The sequence below is a fragment of the Diadema setosum genome, chromosome 4, assembly GCF_964275005.1.
Source record: "Diadema setosum chromosome 4, eeDiaSeto1, whole genome shotgun sequence".
Lineage (NCBI taxonomy): Eukaryota > Metazoa > Echinodermata > Echinoidea > Diadematoida > Diadematidae > Diadema > Diadema setosum.
The window spans coordinates 20238585-20256431 of NC_092688.1; the positions used below are offsets into that span (position 1 = coordinate 20238585).

At 38.6% G+C, this 17847-nt stretch overlaps 1 protein-coding gene across 1 annotated transcript in view; it reads right to left on the bottom strand.

Annotated features, from left to right (window-relative positions):
• Nucleotides 1-17068, bottom strand: part of LOC140226991 (SANT and BTB domain regulator of class switch recombination-like) — a 40918-nt gene extending 23850 nt beyond the window's left edge. Inside the window, exons 1-16 of the mRNA XM_072307428.1 lie at nucleotides 17022-17068; nucleotides 15687-15890; nucleotides 15087-15248; nucleotides 14238-14299; nucleotides 13547-13581; nucleotides 12353-12393; nucleotides 11413-11607; nucleotides 10610-10668; nucleotides 8967-9061; nucleotides 8216-8281; nucleotides 7708-7773; nucleotides 6807-6872; nucleotides 5986-6030; nucleotides 5125-5248; nucleotides 4404-4562; nucleotides 629-777 (exon numbers count right to left, since the gene is read on the bottom strand). Coding sequence (XP_072163529.1) covers nucleotides 629-777; nucleotides 4404-4562; nucleotides 5125-5248; nucleotides 5986-6030; nucleotides 6807-6872; nucleotides 7708-7773; nucleotides 8216-8281; nucleotides 8967-9061; nucleotides 10610-10668; nucleotides 11413-11607; nucleotides 12353-12393; nucleotides 13547-13581; nucleotides 14238-14299; nucleotides 15087-15248; nucleotides 15687-15890; nucleotides 17022-17031 — 1538 coding nt within the window. The 5' untranslated portion in view covers nucleotides 17032-17068. The remainder of the gene's footprint in view (nucleotides 1-628; nucleotides 778-4403; nucleotides 4563-5124; nucleotides 5249-5985; nucleotides 6031-6806; nucleotides 6873-7707; nucleotides 7774-8215; nucleotides 8282-8966; nucleotides 9062-10609; nucleotides 10669-11412; nucleotides 11608-12352; nucleotides 12394-13546; nucleotides 13582-14237; nucleotides 14300-15086; nucleotides 15249-15686; nucleotides 15891-17021) is intronic.
• Nucleotides 17069-17847: the final 779 nt, after the last annotated feature.

Consider the following 17847-nt stretch of genomic DNA (forward strand, 5'->3'; position numbering starts at 1 on the left):
ATTTCTTTGTGACAAGCAGGTGTTTTGTGTGGTGTGGGTGGGCATATGTGTGTGTGTGTGTGGATGTCACCTTGCTAACAAAATAATGTAAACATCAATCTTTTCGCAAGATTTTATCTTTTGCCCTGAACAGCTCCAAACATGTTGTGGATTCTTGAATCATTTTGCACAATTGCTTGATACTTGTATGTTTTAATCCAATTCACAGAAAAGATTTCACATTTCCCTGCATGAAATCTGATTCGAAATCCATTCGAATGTACGGCCTGCACACAAACTACTACATACACACATACTCTCAAGTTAATACTACAAGGGCACATGCATACACACTTGCACACTTGCATCATTGATGAAGCCCACGATTCCACCTGCTCAAAATGTGCTAAGAAAATTGTGGAGATATTTTCATAGGCTATAGAATTCACGCTGTGCAAAAGTAGTGTGAAATACACAAAAATTAATAAACCATGAAAACTTCTGCTTTTACAGTATAGTATAACCCCCCCCCCCAAATACATACAAGTGCTTTCATTTGTAAGCCTTTATACAGAGTATTTCCAACTGTATGACTCATATCATAAATGCTAAAACAGAGAGAAATCCTGTAAAGAGATTTTTGACTGACTTCTCACTGATTGGCTGTAAGGACGGAGCACAGATGACATCTCTTCTCTCCAAGAGTGTCTCAAGGATCCTGGTCTCCTGGCTGTGTCTGGATGGATCCGACTTGTCCAGACCTGAGAACGTCACCAGGTGGTCCTTGCTTTCACAGCCCTGGAGAGTCGGGTGGGCAGGAGAAATACAGTTACTCTAAAAGTGGATATTTTCAAACTAGGCCGGGTAAGATGAGTTTTGCATGTTTTTAATTCTGCAGAAGCAGGATATTCCTTGCTAGAACATAAGATATGCAAAAATATTTGCATGCTTTTATTTTTGCACTAGTTTCTGGTTGCGTGAAAGGCGTGAAAATTTCCACACCATGAAAATTTCCACTTATGCAGTACTCTGAAACCAGAAACATCTGCCAAGTGAAGCAGATGGCTTTTTTTGGCAACATAAAACTTTTGCGAACTGGTGACTATCATTCAACGCGTGTAGCGTAGATAAAAAGTTTCATGTGCATTGGACTTTCACTATTCTTGGCTCCTTGCAAGCAATGCAAAAGTTTAATGTACAAAACTAGATATATCGCTACGGCGACTGATATGCCTCCGCCATAATGCATGGTTCTCCTAATAGGTTTATAGTACAATGTCTTGACAATGTGTGATGACAGTTTCACACAATTGGCAAAATATTAAAATGTGACCGGCGACAACGGTTTCAGGCAAAAGTCGGGAATTTTGAAAATGCATTTTTTAATTGAATCACATTGCCCATTTCCTAAGCTTTACAATGATATAAAACACTTGCATTCTCCGGCACCGTAAGTGGTCAAATAAAGCGAAATATAATGCACTTTTTGATTTGTTAGCCTGACAAAATTGCGAGAAAATGGGCTTTGAAGATTCACCTCTTGCTCGAAGACAATGCCGACCGGCGATGCGAGTTGAGAATCACCCATCCGTACGATGGTGCCAATCGAGATTAAGCTCCGCCTCTAGCAACCACAGCGGCTTCTGATTGGCTCACTGAGAGAGTCAAATTTCCCGGGCACCTTCCTCGGAACTCAGCGTATGGAGCCTAATACACAATGCGTTTCGCTCGGGTTGGTTTACCACACAGAACTCTCTGTGGTTTGCCAGTATGTACACAACGTCTTTCAAGATGGCGGATACGATAATTGCAAGCTTGCTGGTTACGTGTGAATGTGCACGTATTACCCAGTGGCCTCCACACGCTATGCCTGTGTGTTCACGTCACAGGAACGGGTGGCGGAGATATACACATCTTTACAAATCACATTATCATTGCAGTTGATTTGTCCTGTAAATTTCATTATTTGGGACCCTTTGTTTTGTTTTTGAGTCTCGCATGTGTTGCATTGTGCGATAAAGAAAGAAAGAAAGAAACAAACACGACTCTACTTAATTTGGTTCAATTTTAATGTTTATTAGGCCCTACAGTGTATTTTAATATTGGTCAGTTATGACCGCTCCTTTCCTCTCTTCTGTTGTCTTTCTGAATCAACCTGTTGTCGTACTACAATACTACACATGATGCACGATTTGCGACTCTGATGCGTTCAAACAATGTTCCCTATCGTATTTGTTTTCACATTGGAAGTCAATGCTGTCTAGTGTTGTGTTCACTTTTTGTTTCATTTCCGTTGTCGAAAATGCGGTAGAAACGCTCTGATAGAAAGCCAAACGAAGAGCATACACTAGAGCGAACGTACAGGTGTCTATTGTAGCAATAACAATGGAGCACGCACGCATGGACAAAACATTTCCGACACGCTGCAAGACGTATCTCCGAAAGCCGAACTATGTAAATGTATGCGACGCACTAGCCAATCGCACGAGAGACGCCGCTCCGTAGCAACACTGGGCATATTGGCGCGGCGCTCGAAAGAACATCGAAGCTGACGAGTGCGATCCAACATAGGGTGTTTAAAATTCCATTTTCGATAGGAAAAACTTTGTCTTATGCTCCGAAATTTGGTGTAGATGTAGTAAACATATCAAAGATTCAATTTCTGCAAAAAACCCAAATCGACAAAAATAATGGTCAAAATCTTTGTACCCCGCCTAAGAGGGAATTTCCTCTTGCGACTTTTGCCTGAAACCGTTGTCGCGGGTCACAAATGACAGGTTTGCCACAAATGTGCTGAATGTTCACTTTCCTAGAACTAGGTTCAATTGGATGAATGATTAAAATGTCAGAGTGCAGGTATTTGGGGAACTGATGATTTTTACTTGACTTTTGACCCTTTTATAAGTTTATGCATTGAGTAATTTTCAAGGTATTGAGAAAAAGTATAATTTCAGTATCAAATGGGAAAATAGCATTATGTAAACCTGGCCTTTGACCTTTGACCTCACAGTTCCAAAGAGAATCACTGTTAGGTTGAACATGCATAAATATGTAAGTTTCATGATGATACCTTGAGTTACTTTTGAGATATGGAGGAAAAAGTGCAATTCAGCACTTTCACTTGACCTTTGACCTTTTAACCTTTGACCTTTTGGCAAGAAACTTCCCACAGAATATATATTGGGTAATACATGCATACATCAAGTTAAAAAAAAACAAAAGAACCTTCAGGCATTGCATAAATATAAGGAAAGTAGTGATATTTTGAGGAGTTGACCTTGACCTTTGACCCCTGACCTTTGAACCATGACCCCCAACTTCCCTAGATAATCACTGCCCATTGGAACAAGCATATATACTAAGTTCCATGAAGATACCTTGAACCACTTGCGAGATATGGAGAAAAACATGAATTTTCAACCTTTTTTTTCCACAAAATAACCTGTGACCTTTGACCTTTGACCCCGTGACCCTAAAATCCAAACAAAGTATCATCCCCCCAGGATATACCCTCATACCAAGTTTGATGCAAAACCACCTCACGGTTCTTGAGATATCGACAAAAACAAAACGGGACGGACGTACGGACGGACGGACGGACGACCCGAAAACATAATGCCTCCGGCCACTTCGTTGGCAGAGGCATAAAAAATGTCTTGTTTTACAGTAACAAACATTCACACTGGTAAAGTATGTGCATAGGGGTGTGAGTATTAATATACAAGAATGGAGAGAAGGAATAGTTTTCAACCTTACTCCTAATTTCCTTCATTGTCCTCATGATGGGTAACAAACTGCCTGGGAACAGTAAAAACATTATCATATTAAATTTATATTAAGACCTCCAGAAATAAAAGGCATTTTCCTATCAGGGCTGATTCAATTTGCCACAACAAAACTGCCAAAGCATTCCGTGTTTCCTTCCTCAATCAGACAAATCAAAGTCACAGACATACATTGTATGTGATATAAACTGGGTCTACCAGACTACAAAATTATGACAACTTCCTGAAGATCATTTTAAGCTCTGAGGTTCTTCGAGGGAAATGAGTACCGTAATCACTGTTACTTTCTTGCAGGATCAATCTTTGCAAATTTCACAAATGACTGTTGGGCTACAAATTTAACAACGTATGTAAATAATGCCACCTGGGCCCCGTTTCATAAAACTTGTTATCAATAACAAGTTATAACAGTTGTTTTAAGCTGCTGAAATCCTTGCATCTGATTGGCTGAGAGCAAATTTTTCATAGAAATCTTGATAGAATTAAATTTGTGGAATGAACAGGCAGGCATATAGTGCAGGTACAATAGCCTTGGTGTCAAACTGCTAAAACAAAATCTCACAAAAATGTCTGTGACCTCCTCATTCTTGAAAATATCTGTATGCGAAAACAACAGCTTTTACAGAATGAGCTACTCACTGTGGACTGCTCCAGGGGGTCAAAGCGGTAAGCAGGCTGGTCACAGCATGGGTAGGAACCAACCACTGTCGCCTTCAGGCTGCCCTGGTCAGCAGACTTCACAAAGACGGGAGTCTTGGGGTGCAGCCGGCACTGGCCCAGCTCAGAGCACTGGAATACCTGCATTGACAGTGTAAAGAGGTACCGATCTGTCACTGCCATGGTTCCTCCCGCAATTCTCCAAGCGCCTTCAATGCCTCCAAACAAGATTCTTTTATGCATAAGTTGATGCAATGGGAACCTGGTATACTAGGTTCCCATAAGGAATGGGTTAAAACAATGTCCAGATTGGTACAGGGTGTGGAGATAACAATCACTTTGACAGTTTCTTCAACACTTTGTGGCAGATGTAACTGTAAACATCTTTGATGGGGGACAAAAATAAATGCTCATTTGCCTTTTTAACATTTAACTTGGAAACACAAAGTTGTGAATTTGTACTTAACTCTTATGTCAGGAATAGATATTTCTGCTGTAAAATCTCAATAAGACAGTCATTTAAATCTGCAAACTGATGAACATTCATGAATTCACACACATATTCTCTATCTCTAAGAAAGATGACAAGCCTTCATTCTTGATTGCTCTGTTACAACACTAAACAATGCCCCCAGCATATTCTCAGGCAGAGAGAGACGTATTGCAGAGATGTTTTACTGATGAAAAAGATATGATTTCTGACCTGCTTGCATCTGGAACACTTAAGAACATTGATTTGTCCCCACAGCCTCCAGTAGACATCTCTCCAGGATTTGAGTTCAGTGTGAAGTGAGATGAGATAGTCATTCACATCCCATGAGGTCATCCTAAACATCCACACACACACAGACAGACATGGCGGAAAAGTGGAAAACCAAGACATTGTAACCGATCAACACCACAATGAGCCATCTTTGTGTTTAAAAAAAAAAAAAAAAAAATTCATGAGGCAAGATTTCTGTCAGCAAATCAGCAAGTACATGACATCCTTACATGAAACACTGAGTCAAAATATGTCAATTTGTATTTTTCTTTCTCATAGTCCATCCCAAATTCAGGCAGCATCCTTGCTGTAGGAAGAATAACATAATTTGGTTGAAAGATAAGAAATAAAATACATAAACATTTCAAACTACTGTAAAACATGATAATTATTTTCATGGCATGAAATTTTCGCAAATTGGAGCCAACGGCTTTTTTTGTAGCATGAAATTTTCGCGAGTTGCCTCTTAGCATTCAATGCGTATAGTGTAGACAAGAACTTTCATATGCATTTTAATCTTACGAATCTTGGCTCTCGCGAAATTTGCAAAATTAAAATGCACATGAACATTCCTCGTTTTACAGTATTCTTAAGAGTTTAAAAGAACTCTCTTCATTACAGAATGATACATATGGATTTAAAAACAGACATTCATTTTATCTTGTGAAAGGGTACATGGCATAGCCCTCATAAATCTGTAACTAACATTCTATATCATTCTGTCCTGTGTTTGAATAGTGTATCGTAAATAAAGACATAGAAGGTATGTTGTTATCCACCACCATACTGCCTTCTGCTTACCTTTGATGGTGATACACCAGCCTCCCCGTGCGGTCAATGCTGAGCCTGGTCAAATAATCATGATAATTGGTATTCGTTCATCAGCATGGCGCTGGAGGGTATACTCATAAGTCTGCTCATTAGTGACAGAAACGGTCAGCAAGCACAACTACATAATAATCTATACAGCCAGATACCGTTTTTTTTCCTCCCCTCCCCCTGAAACATATCTCTCACTTGCACATATATACGTTTCATATTGATATTCATAATAGATTTTATGTTCACCGCTTACAACAGCCAGATTTAGCTTCCTCTGGACTTTCAAGTACTTCATACTTATAGACAGATATACACAAAATACAACAGATAAGAATTACTACTGTTACAAAAAAATGTCCAGATAAACCCGTTCGCCCAAAAAGATTGAAGAACACATATTTCTTAGTGTGTGTCAGTGTAAACAAGAGAAATTGCAAGCATTGACATCCATAATGACTACAAAGAGGACAATTTGGAATACCAGTAGGACACACAGTGAGATGCACTATTGAAAGTCAAGTAAACTCGTAACATTGTTATTGTAATAAAGTAAAATTGTGTGATGAGCATGGATGTGTGCCACTGGCATCTTCCTGACTTGGCCGTGGCTGATAGATGTGAGCAATACCTTTATCAATTGCAATCACGGGTATGATAAAAAGTGCCAATGAAGAAGTATATCACACATGTGATAGTACTTCGGAATGGTTGTTGAGAGAAAAACATCTCTCTGTCATATGTTCCAAATTATAGTAATCCCACTGTTCAAACATACTTTTGTGGGATATATAAGTACATACCTGCTTGGAAGACACTTTAGCAAGCTCTGTGATTCTCTGGTAAGCAATCTCTTACAGTGCTGGCATCTGAGGAGAGTGATTGGCAATGAGTCACACTAAATTAGAGTTCAGATCGATCACTTTGTAAAAATACTATACTGTAAGAGAAGTATATAGGATAAAAAAATGGCACAGTGTAAGAATAGCAATTACACTAACATGAATTAGGAAATGAATATCTGCAAAATCTAAAGATACAGAGGGTAATCAACATCAAGATAGTAAAACAGCATCATATTAGATGCAGTTTTCATCAGTAGATGTAAGATATTTGTGATTCACTGGGCAATGAAATCAGACACCACTACATTATAGAAAAAAAAAATCCACACCCAAATAACAATATCCTAGGTCAATACAATTATTCACGATGCAAAATATTTCAGTTTTATGTGAAATCACAGTTAAACATTCCTACTTTTAACTCCTTTTGATCTTCAATAAAAAATAACCCTACAGAACACATCACAGCATTGAAAAAGAATTACCAAGAATTTCATGCAAACAAATGGCAAGCTCTTCAATTCCTAGTTTCAAGGCTAAAATTCAGTTTCTCATGTATTGTACTGTTCATTATAATGCATTTATTTCTTAAATGAAGCAACATGTGAATTGTGGAAACAAACTTTGGAAAAAAAAATTCTTGATAAAACCTGTCATAAAGTGCTCAAATTGGAAGTGGCTCTTTGAATGTTACACAGTTGTAAGGGAGAATGAACAAATTGCATTTTTTTTTTTTGCAGTATATTACTCTCAACTACAAAGACATATATAAAATGTGTCATATAAAAGAGCAAGTATGGTTAAAATTCTACCAGAATGATAAGAAGCCAAAGCATAGCAGCATTTCAGCTGAACTTACTTGTACATTGTTGCAGACACATTGGAAGGATCAAAGAGTTGCTCAATCTTTTTGATGAACAATTTGCTGCAAAGGAAAATGGAACACAATCATTCATCATAATGTCATGCAAAAATGTCATCATAACTTTGAATTCTCTCTTTTCATCAAAATCCACTATGAGTAACACTCTCTGAAATGTTAAGCCTTTGAACTTAAAAAAGGTAACACCACTATCTTTCAGATTTATCATTCAATGGACATCTCATATGTGAAAGAAGCACACACAAATAAATTCAGGATGACAGTCAAGTCTGTAAAATTAATGAATACGATAATGATTAACCTGTTGAGGACCAGTCCCAAGTATACTCGGGCAGATGTCTATGGGAAATGCGTGATGTAGCAAAATCAGTCCGTCCTCAAGGGGTTAATCCCTGCAAAGCCACCAGCACAAGCTGAGAAATGGTGGCAACCACAAGCACTGTGCCAAATGTGAAAAGCTGTGAATCAGTGTGCTAATATTAACCTCTTGAATTTATCCTTCTTGTCCTTGACTTCATCTGCCTCCACATCGGTGAAGAGACTGGCGATCCTGGGGGAGGATTGAAGTCAGGCAAATAAAGGAGACAAAAACAGGAGCAGTGCCGGGATAATTCACATAGAAGCAATAATTTTTCCCCCCTGATTTCCAGGAACATCAAACAATTGCTTGGAAGGACTGACTGTATAATCAACACTCCAGCAAAAGTGGTAAAAACTTGATTTTACAAGTGCACTCTGAATCACATCACAGAAGATTCTCTCTATAAGAGGATCGATAAACCTACCAGTAAATCCTCTTACAAGGTGATCTAAAGGGTCTAAACTCTTCACACTTCTTTGTTTTTGTACCATGATAATAATGAGAAACCTGATGCAACAAGGTAACTGTCATGATTTTTAGGTTCTCATTTTCACAAGATTCCCCTGTGTGGCATAGCTCTTTCTACTGGACAGGCTAATACAAGCCGAGACACTGAGAGTACACTGCCCCAGCCAGGCTGGCATACAAGTCAGTACCTGATGCCAATACTGCAGCACAGGACAAAGTGCACATCGTCAGTATTAGTGTACACATCATGTCTTGGCCTTGTAAGGCTTTTGGAAGTCCTCCACAATGTATTATAGCACCTTGATCTCCCAATCATAAATGTTCTATTCCCTTGAAAGCAAGCAAGCAAGCACGTAAACAAACAAACAAAATCTCACACACAAATCATACAAAATATCTTTCTTACCTTGTAACCAACTTGTCATTGATACAGTTCATGTTGCACGGGGTGGACACAATTGCTGACATGTGTTTATGGCAAAACTGAACACATTCTGTCACCTTTTGAAATAGAAGACACAACATATGGCACAAGTTTGTACAGCTTTTGTAAAACAACTGTTACATAGAGCTTGCAAAAAAGAACAAAAAAGACTACAAGCCAAAACAAATCACCACACCTTGCAGTACATGAAATTATTTCCAGAATCATGACAAACTCATGAATCTGGCTATCTGATGGAAGAAAGTTCGGTTATAGAGGCAGAAAAGTGTGTCATCAAAATTTTGAGAATGAAAACATACATTATGATGGGTGAATTCAATCATAAATTTGAGAATGAAAATATACCTTATGATGGTTGAATTCACTTCACTGTGTTGTAATAATCATCTCCTTTCTCTTCTTATGCACTGTGCTACTATTTTCAGGTGACAAAAAAAAAAATCAATCTCTCACAAGAGATTATAGGGCATGGCAGTTACTTGAATGAATCAGAGGATCACACAACAGTTTCTTTACTTAATACACCATATTGTATGATATTGTAAATATTCATCTTGTGTCACACCATGTACTGATTTCCACTGTGAAAATGGTGTATCTTCATGCAACTGGTGTGTCTTCATGCAACGATCACCAGCTTCTACGCGCTTTCCATGACATCTTCATGTCATATGTTAACACACTTTTGAAAGATTTAATCTACACAACTTTTGATGGCTTTATTGCAGTTCTGAGCATGATAATAATAATCCCACAAGAAGAATCTAGTAGAAGACTCTACCACTGTGTCAACTTGATAGACACATACAAAATAGAAAACCTGATGCTACAAAATACATTATATTTCTGTCCATCGTTAGTGTTACCAATGTCATAGCATGTCACCCCTCTCTATGAAGTCAGTAAAGCTCAGTGGTTTTCTTTCCCAGGTTGGGCAAGGCAGTCTTCATAAAGGAATCTAATCAGATATGATCTGCTCCTTGGAATGAAAATGGAAAGCTTACCAAGGTACTTCGTGACAAGTTACATTGGAAGAGATGGTCGGTATGTTCATATCTCCAAACCACCCACTAAACCAGACTCACATGAGTAGCTGGTATAGTTGATGACAGTTTGGCAGGTACAAAGTCAAATCACCCACATGAATTAGAGAAATGAGTGGTAACCCCTGCCAGACCCCTCATTGTAGCAGAAACACTTGATTAGGACAGCGACCCCATGCAGTAGACAAAAATTAGACAAAAGATGCATTCAAGTTATGTATAGTTCAATGATTTAATATCTTTTGTTCTTTATCATTATTATTATTATTATTATCATCATTATTATTGTTATTATTATTATTATTATTATTATTATTATTATTATTATTATTATCATCATTATTATTGTTATTTTTATTATTATTATTATTATTATTATTATTATTATCATCATTATTATTGTTATTTTTATTATTATTATTATTATTATTATTATTATTATTATTATTATTATTATTATTATTATTATTATTATTATCATTATTATTATTATTATTATTATCATCATCATCATTATTGTTATTATCATGATTTTTAAAATCTAAATGCTGAAAAGCTTACCAGTGCATCCATCTTGAGAAAGTCTGATGAGATGAGAATGGATATGACATTGCTGGCCTCTGGAATACAAGAAAAAAAAGAAAGACATTTATTATAATACAAAGTAGCCAGCAAATATGATCACAGCTTACCGGTATAACCGCTGAAATAAAAAAGACATTTGGTAAAAGCTTGAATGTAATACATCCCACAAAGTTTTAGATAGTCAAAGCTACTGTCTCTGTGTCAGTTTGCATACAATATCAAAAGATGTGTGCTGCAAATAGACTTCCAAAATCAAGGCTACAATATTGCTGAAAAGAGTTTCGTCATTAAATTTATTATTTCCTTGTGATAATCAGACGATGAAAGTTCTTGATTCATTAAAAGTCTTTGAGTTTCAAGATTACTTAATCATGTCACAAACCTGGGTTGGAACCACGCCTACTCTGTCCATGTTATACTTCTCACTTATTCATTCAATACTTGGTAACTAAAACCATAACCATGACCATGAGTAGATATGAAATGATATTTCATTGAACAAACCAAAGCCAGAATATAATGTAAACCCTTTGTACATTATACCTGAAACATTCTAGAGTATATTCAACACATATTATCACAACAATTTTGACACTACCTATACATATTTGTAAGGATCAAATTATAGTTTTATGTAATCACAGTTTGCCCATGAATCATAGCATGTCTGAGAAAGTGGTACACATTTAAATTGCATGCATTCATTTAACTGTACAAGGCTACAGTGAAGCTTTACACATGTAGGATAACGAATAAAGACATTGTGTCCCATTACTCACCCAACTTGGGCACGCTGGCTTGCCTCTCTGGTATGTGGCGGTGGACGTAGCGCATCAGCCACTCAAATATCTGGACGTCGCAGTGGACAGAAATGTCTACCTCCTCCCATCGCTGGGCCTCCAGTGACAGGTATTCGGCGAAGTATTTCATCTCTCTGACCAGCAGGTCCCGGGGGCAATTGAAGTCTCGCTTGACTTTTGGGGAAAACAACAACAACCAGTGAAAGATTGATAACACCAATGCTGTGACACTTGAAGCATCAATGCCAATTCTGTATCCATCAAGAGAGAAATCATGGCGGCAAGTTATAAGTTTCTTTGAATGTGGTACTGCTAGTCTGAAATCTAAACATATACCATCATTCTGCAGATGAGCTCTGCAAGTGTATGTTACTTAGAATATTGCAGGAGTTTTAAGCTTGACTCGTATTCACGTGTCAGTGAAGATAGAACTGCTGGAAAGCATTTTCATCAGTTAACAGGTTATAAGGCTTAAGAAAATGAGCAAAGAGAATCATTACTGAGGGAATACTCCATTATTGAGAATATTGGTAAAATCTCTGAGATCCATTGTCCACTACTGTACACCGATCTGACACCAACAGAATACCGGTACTTGAACGTTGGGCAAGAATTGCATTATTCACATGGCCACAGAAAGGATACAGGGAATTTGGGGAAGAAAATACACAATTGAACCACAGAGAGACTAATTTGGACTGACGAGCAGATTCCTTTTCTCGAATTCTTTGCCCTAAAGTTTAGGGGGAGAATGAAGACAAGGATTACTCTCACACAACATCCCAATGCCTAAAACTTGCTCCTACACACACAAACCCCCCCCCCCCCCAAAAAAACAAAAACAAAAACAAAAACAAAAATGAAGTATGCTTAGTAACTATCTGGTTATTTCTGCTTAGGAAGATCTCAACACGCTTACCATTCTTTGCCTCATCACACACATGGATCACAATGTTTGGTCTGGAGAAAGAGATTGAAGGAAACATTTTAAGTTTAATAATTTAATTTAACAGTTCTCTCATGATAGAAACGTTCATTTTCATACAGCATGACCTAATCACTGATCAGCCAAAGTTATCTAGATATCTTCTGGTCTCACATGGACCTGTCACTCACTCTACGTGCGGTATATCCATATCATTGAGAAAGTGACACAAAACTTAATTAGAAAGATGTCAACAAACATTTATGGATACTTTTTTTTTTCTCTTTGAGGCTATTCCTCCAGGCAAACAAACAGGGATGATATTGACCAAATTTTCAGTTGATTTCAATACATGAAATTAGCAAAATGTGTACAGACTTTAAAAAAGAAAGCAAGAAGGAAATCAGATTTAAATCTGCAGAATATCATGTCTGGGAAAGAAAGTTCCAGTCTTGATTGTATCAAAACTTATTTATAAAATGGGTTCAAGAATGTAGCCAATTGGAAGCGCTGAAATGAGTCACGTGTGCTTGTATTAATTTCTCACTAACATGCATGCGGCCTGACGTCACAATGCTTACACTAGCAGTGCGCACTCAATCAGTTGTTACAAGTGCGTCGCGCACTACTATACGCGCTGTCAATCCTGTAAACAACTTCTAGTTCGGGCTGCTGGTCGGCCTTTCTTGTGCATATTAAACATGTGTGGCGCACATATACTCTTATACGTACAGTACTTATGTGCGGGATTTCCGAGTGCGACGTGCGTACATGTTTGGGACGAACATCTTCAGACATCTTGATTCACAAAGGTACGTGAAAAATGCTGTTAGTTTTCGACCCATTTTATAAAACAAATGATGCACAGGATTATTTCGTGACGTTAGTGGAGATGCAGCTCACTCTCGGGTATTTACAATGTAGTGCAACATGCACTCGGCTTCGCCTCGTGCATGTTTCACAATTGTAAATACCCTCGAGTGCGCTACGCCTCCACTAACGCACTCTATCCTGTGCATCATTTGTATAATACCAATATCAAAACACTAACGGATAAATCATACTCTTGATTGATTGAAAAGGGTCTTTATTAAAAAATCTGACTGGCGACCAAAGGTTTAATTGTACAGATGTACATCTCATCATACAAAAATATAGCAAGTCCACTCTAGTGTAATAAAAACTCACCCTTCTGCCTTTACTTTCTGGTTCACCGTGGCATCCTAGAAAGAGAACAGCATGACTTGCTCAGCATAAAAAAAAAAAACAAAAAAACAAACACACACCAAAAATACTCAAAAACTTGTATGTCGAGAACAATGGTGTCACAAAGTTGTATGTCAATGTTCTAACTATCTTAAACATGTCATTACATTTGATGACATAAATGGTATCCCGGGGTACCAAATAAAAATCAGCCATTTTGTTGAATTATTTATTTTCTAAAAAAGGTTGTACCCTGGGTGCCAAAAAGAGGAAATCATTTTGGTGCTGGAGCTACTGTAGCACGCGCTAGCCACTGCACTGCACTGCACTAAAGCACACGCTAGTGGTATCACAGTATGCCATGCTTGCATAGCATAACATGCAGTGGCATGGGAATGTAGATGTACACGCACACACAGTGCATGCATTTTTCTCTGGCTGTCCTCGAGTGGACGTGAGGTGGCGCTACACAACGCGGTAACCCGGGGTACTACGGTACCCCGGGGTAACGCGTGATGCATCATTTACTGAAACAAGTTAACATACATGTGTAAGCATAAAGGCTCACTCTGCTGAACAATGCATAGAAAATTATGAGGCACACAAATGTACCTTTAGAAGACACTGGTTTCAGGCATGTTGTCTGTATGTATTGTAACAACCTTTTGCTCACCTTGTTTGACATTTGGGAGGATTTTGCGTCTTTTTGTGCACTGCTTTCTCCTTGGGTCAAGTCTGAAATATTGAAGCAAGACAAATAAGGCTAAATCACATGACATATGTTGAGTTCATCTAGATTTACACTTAGTACTTTGACTGAATTTACAGAGATGCTTCTGAATTGTAAATAGTCTTCTTGTCAAAAATTATGTAAATGCCAAACACAAATATGTGCAACTTAGCATCTCATGGAAGAAAGATGGCTGCAGCAGTATCTCAATTGTACCTGGAGAAAAGATTACATCACATTACATGTACTTCCAGGAGTGGTCAAAGAGCTGTATTTCTTATTTCAAATGTGTCAGGAAAGGTATCTGAACATTAATCATGGTATTGAAGCCGATGCCTGTGCATTAGTCTCGATTCTAAACCCCACTTAGAGGCACACAGAGAATAACTTACCTTTCAAAAAAAGAAAAAAAAAAGAAGGTAGATCGCTAAACTGATCCAATCATTTGTGAATTTTTCTCTGACTCTTGAACAGGCTGTTTGTGAAATCTAGCATGAAGACTAAAATCTGTACTCAGTGTACGTGTACAACTGCCATCACTGTAATTCCTCAGATATGACTTTCAAATTGCAACTTTGTTCTGGGATCTATTTCATTAAAAGTTGCTAGGTGGCAACTCTTGCTGCAATGGCAAGTGTTGTCATGGTAATGACAAGAATCCTGCTTCCTGATTGGCTGTTGCTACAAGAAGTTGTCAGCAAGAATACAGCTATCATAACATCTTTTTATGAAATTATGAGACATGCAGGATGGCTATATAACAATTCCCTGTTGGAATACAAGCATGTATACCCTCTCTGTCCTGCTGGGAACTGGATTTCTTGCCCCTGGTCCTGTCAGACTGTAAGCCACTGCTGGGTCTTGGACCAGCCTTGTTGTTCCTCCTGGAGCTTGTCTCTGCATTCTTGCCCCTTGGAACTGGTTTACCTTGGGCAGCAAGGCTGGAAAAATTACCTAGAAAAGGTTTTACAAATAATTTATAAATCAAAATCAAATATTCAATTCAACGATGCACATTTAATAAGTTGAACTAGTGAAAGACACTAGTATTTCTCATTGGACAGCAATGTTTCATTTGTGTGTCCTGCAAAATACACCAACACTGGAGGACACATCACATTTAGTGTTACCACCTTAATGTGACTACAATAGTTATATGTATCGAGGTGAAGAGGGGATCAAACGTGCAAGATTTACTGATATTGACATGAGAAAACCTTGTCATTTGTCTTATCTTGGCCATATGACAAATCTTTTGCTCCTAAATAACTGCTCTGCTTCAGTACATTCTCCTTCAAAAAGATCTTGGCAGGAGTCCATCACAAGAAAAGGGCAGATCAACAATAGGGCATCACTGCTTATGTTTTGCCACTCTTCCAATGCTGAACTTACCCACGTGAGACAGGTCCCCAGCAGCCGACTGTAACTCCTCAAAGCGCTGGGCACACTCCTGTGGCATGGTGCCTGGGATCAACTTGGCGATGGCGTCCCAGTTTTTGGGCTGCATGTCGTTAAATTCGGAAGAATTCATGAAGGTTCGCAGCATCAGGTCAAGGGCTACAGCCCGCGATGGGTCTTCCCTTCGGGTCATGACCTCTGGTTGGAAACGATAAAGAACAAAGAAAACTCATTATGATTTAATCTTTTTCTGACATTTTGATAGTATTAAAAAAACCCCCACGAATACTGCATTTCTATTAACCTTGAAGTCAAAGGCTGCACTTTTATGGAAGAAGACGAACTTTCTTCGCTCATCGGTACCTCATTTGCCGTGCGTCAAGCGCCCATGTACCACCACGCACCGAGCAGCTGGCAAGCTTCTCTTGCTGCATGGAACGCCGCTTGAGAAGTGATAAGGTCACTAAAAAAGCCTGCCTCACTCACTGTGTTTCTGAGCTGCGGAGCTAGCTGACACATCGAACACTAGAATGTGATTGCAATATTGCATGCCTATTTTGCTCTCCGCTGCAGGATTAGTTAGTGAGCTTTACATTGAGCAGTGTTGCATTGCAGAAAATTGCCATGATCATTGATGGAGCATAGATCTAGTGTGAGAAAGTAGTGGCCTGTGTCGTTACAACAGATTCCATTTTTGAGCATCCTAGCTATCCACAACAGTTAGACAGACCCTACTTGAATATTTTTAGATATCTAACGTTAGAATTCTAACTGTTCAAAGTTATAGGATGCCTCCTTCATCCATCCCGATCATGCCGATCAGATCACAAATCGGCAATTTGTGCACTTTGCGATTGCGTCGAGTGCACAATTGCCGAAATGGATTGGTTTGCGATTTGTAAAGTCGTAAACGCCCTACTACTTCTAACAGTTAGATTTAGATTCTGGTAGAGCCTACTAGACTACACCACAGGAGAAAAGAACCTAGCCTACTTGCAGCTGCAGCATGCAGTCTTACACTTTTTACACTATACAGTCATACACGACTCAGCGCGACAGCGGCCAACCACACGCCCGCCGCAGCGGGCACCATGCATGCAGGGAGCTACTAAGGACGGCAGTGCCGTGAGCTCCCCTGGCTGTGCCGTAGCCGCCGTGTGCAGTGTTCGCTAGTCGCGCAGCGCCATCGTGATCGTGCCGCTTCGCGGACTTTTCCTCATAGCGGTTGAAATCATAATTAAATCTTATCTAATAGCATTCTGCAATGAACAACAATCTTTTGGGGACGAAATCAGTCATATCAATCAAAATTTAACAGTCTTTCCTCACCTAATATCATGAATATTGCTGGAATACTTTTCTTCGAGCTCTTTTGGCTTCTGCTGTCGTCAAGTTGATTGCGGTCAAAGGTCATGAAGAAATAGGCTTTCTACAAGGCTCACATAATAATTTTCAGTGAAAAGTTCTGAGAAAGTCGGATTTCTGAATAATAAATTAATACACAAATTTGTATACTTCACGATGTATTATCGGCCCGTATTATCCCGTGTTACCGTAAATGAAAAGCCGAAATGCAGTGTGTACTATTTGTGTTTGTGTGACGTGTGTGTGTGTGTGTGTGTGTGTGGGTGGGGGTTGGCATTTTCTGAATAATGTCTACACGAATAAGTGATAGCACTCGCTAATTAACTGCATGCAATGAAATGATTCTATTCTGGCGATGACAAATTTTCGCGTTGTTTTCTCTCTATCCTTTCTTGATGAAATCAAACGGATGATCTGCATCCTTTTTTAACGAAATGATAGAACGGGCTGCAATAATTTCACTCAAATGTGAATTTGAAATTGACATTCTAATTGCTGAGCAGACTGCCACAAACATTAGGCTTTATATTCAAATTGTTTATATACAAACCAAATCTTTGTTCCGATGAAATACTAAATGTGTTTGTATAGAGGGATTGTTGTAGATCATTGTGCTATATGGTGAGGAGAATGGAGAAATCCAAATATTTAAGGGTTGTTCTTTCATTTACAAAGGGATGTATTGTTTTGGTCGAGATGAGCCTTTAGGTTTCCATTTGTGTGTGTGTGTGTGTGTGTGTGTGTGATAATGAAAATCTCATACGATATGAAAACAAAATTTAAATGGATG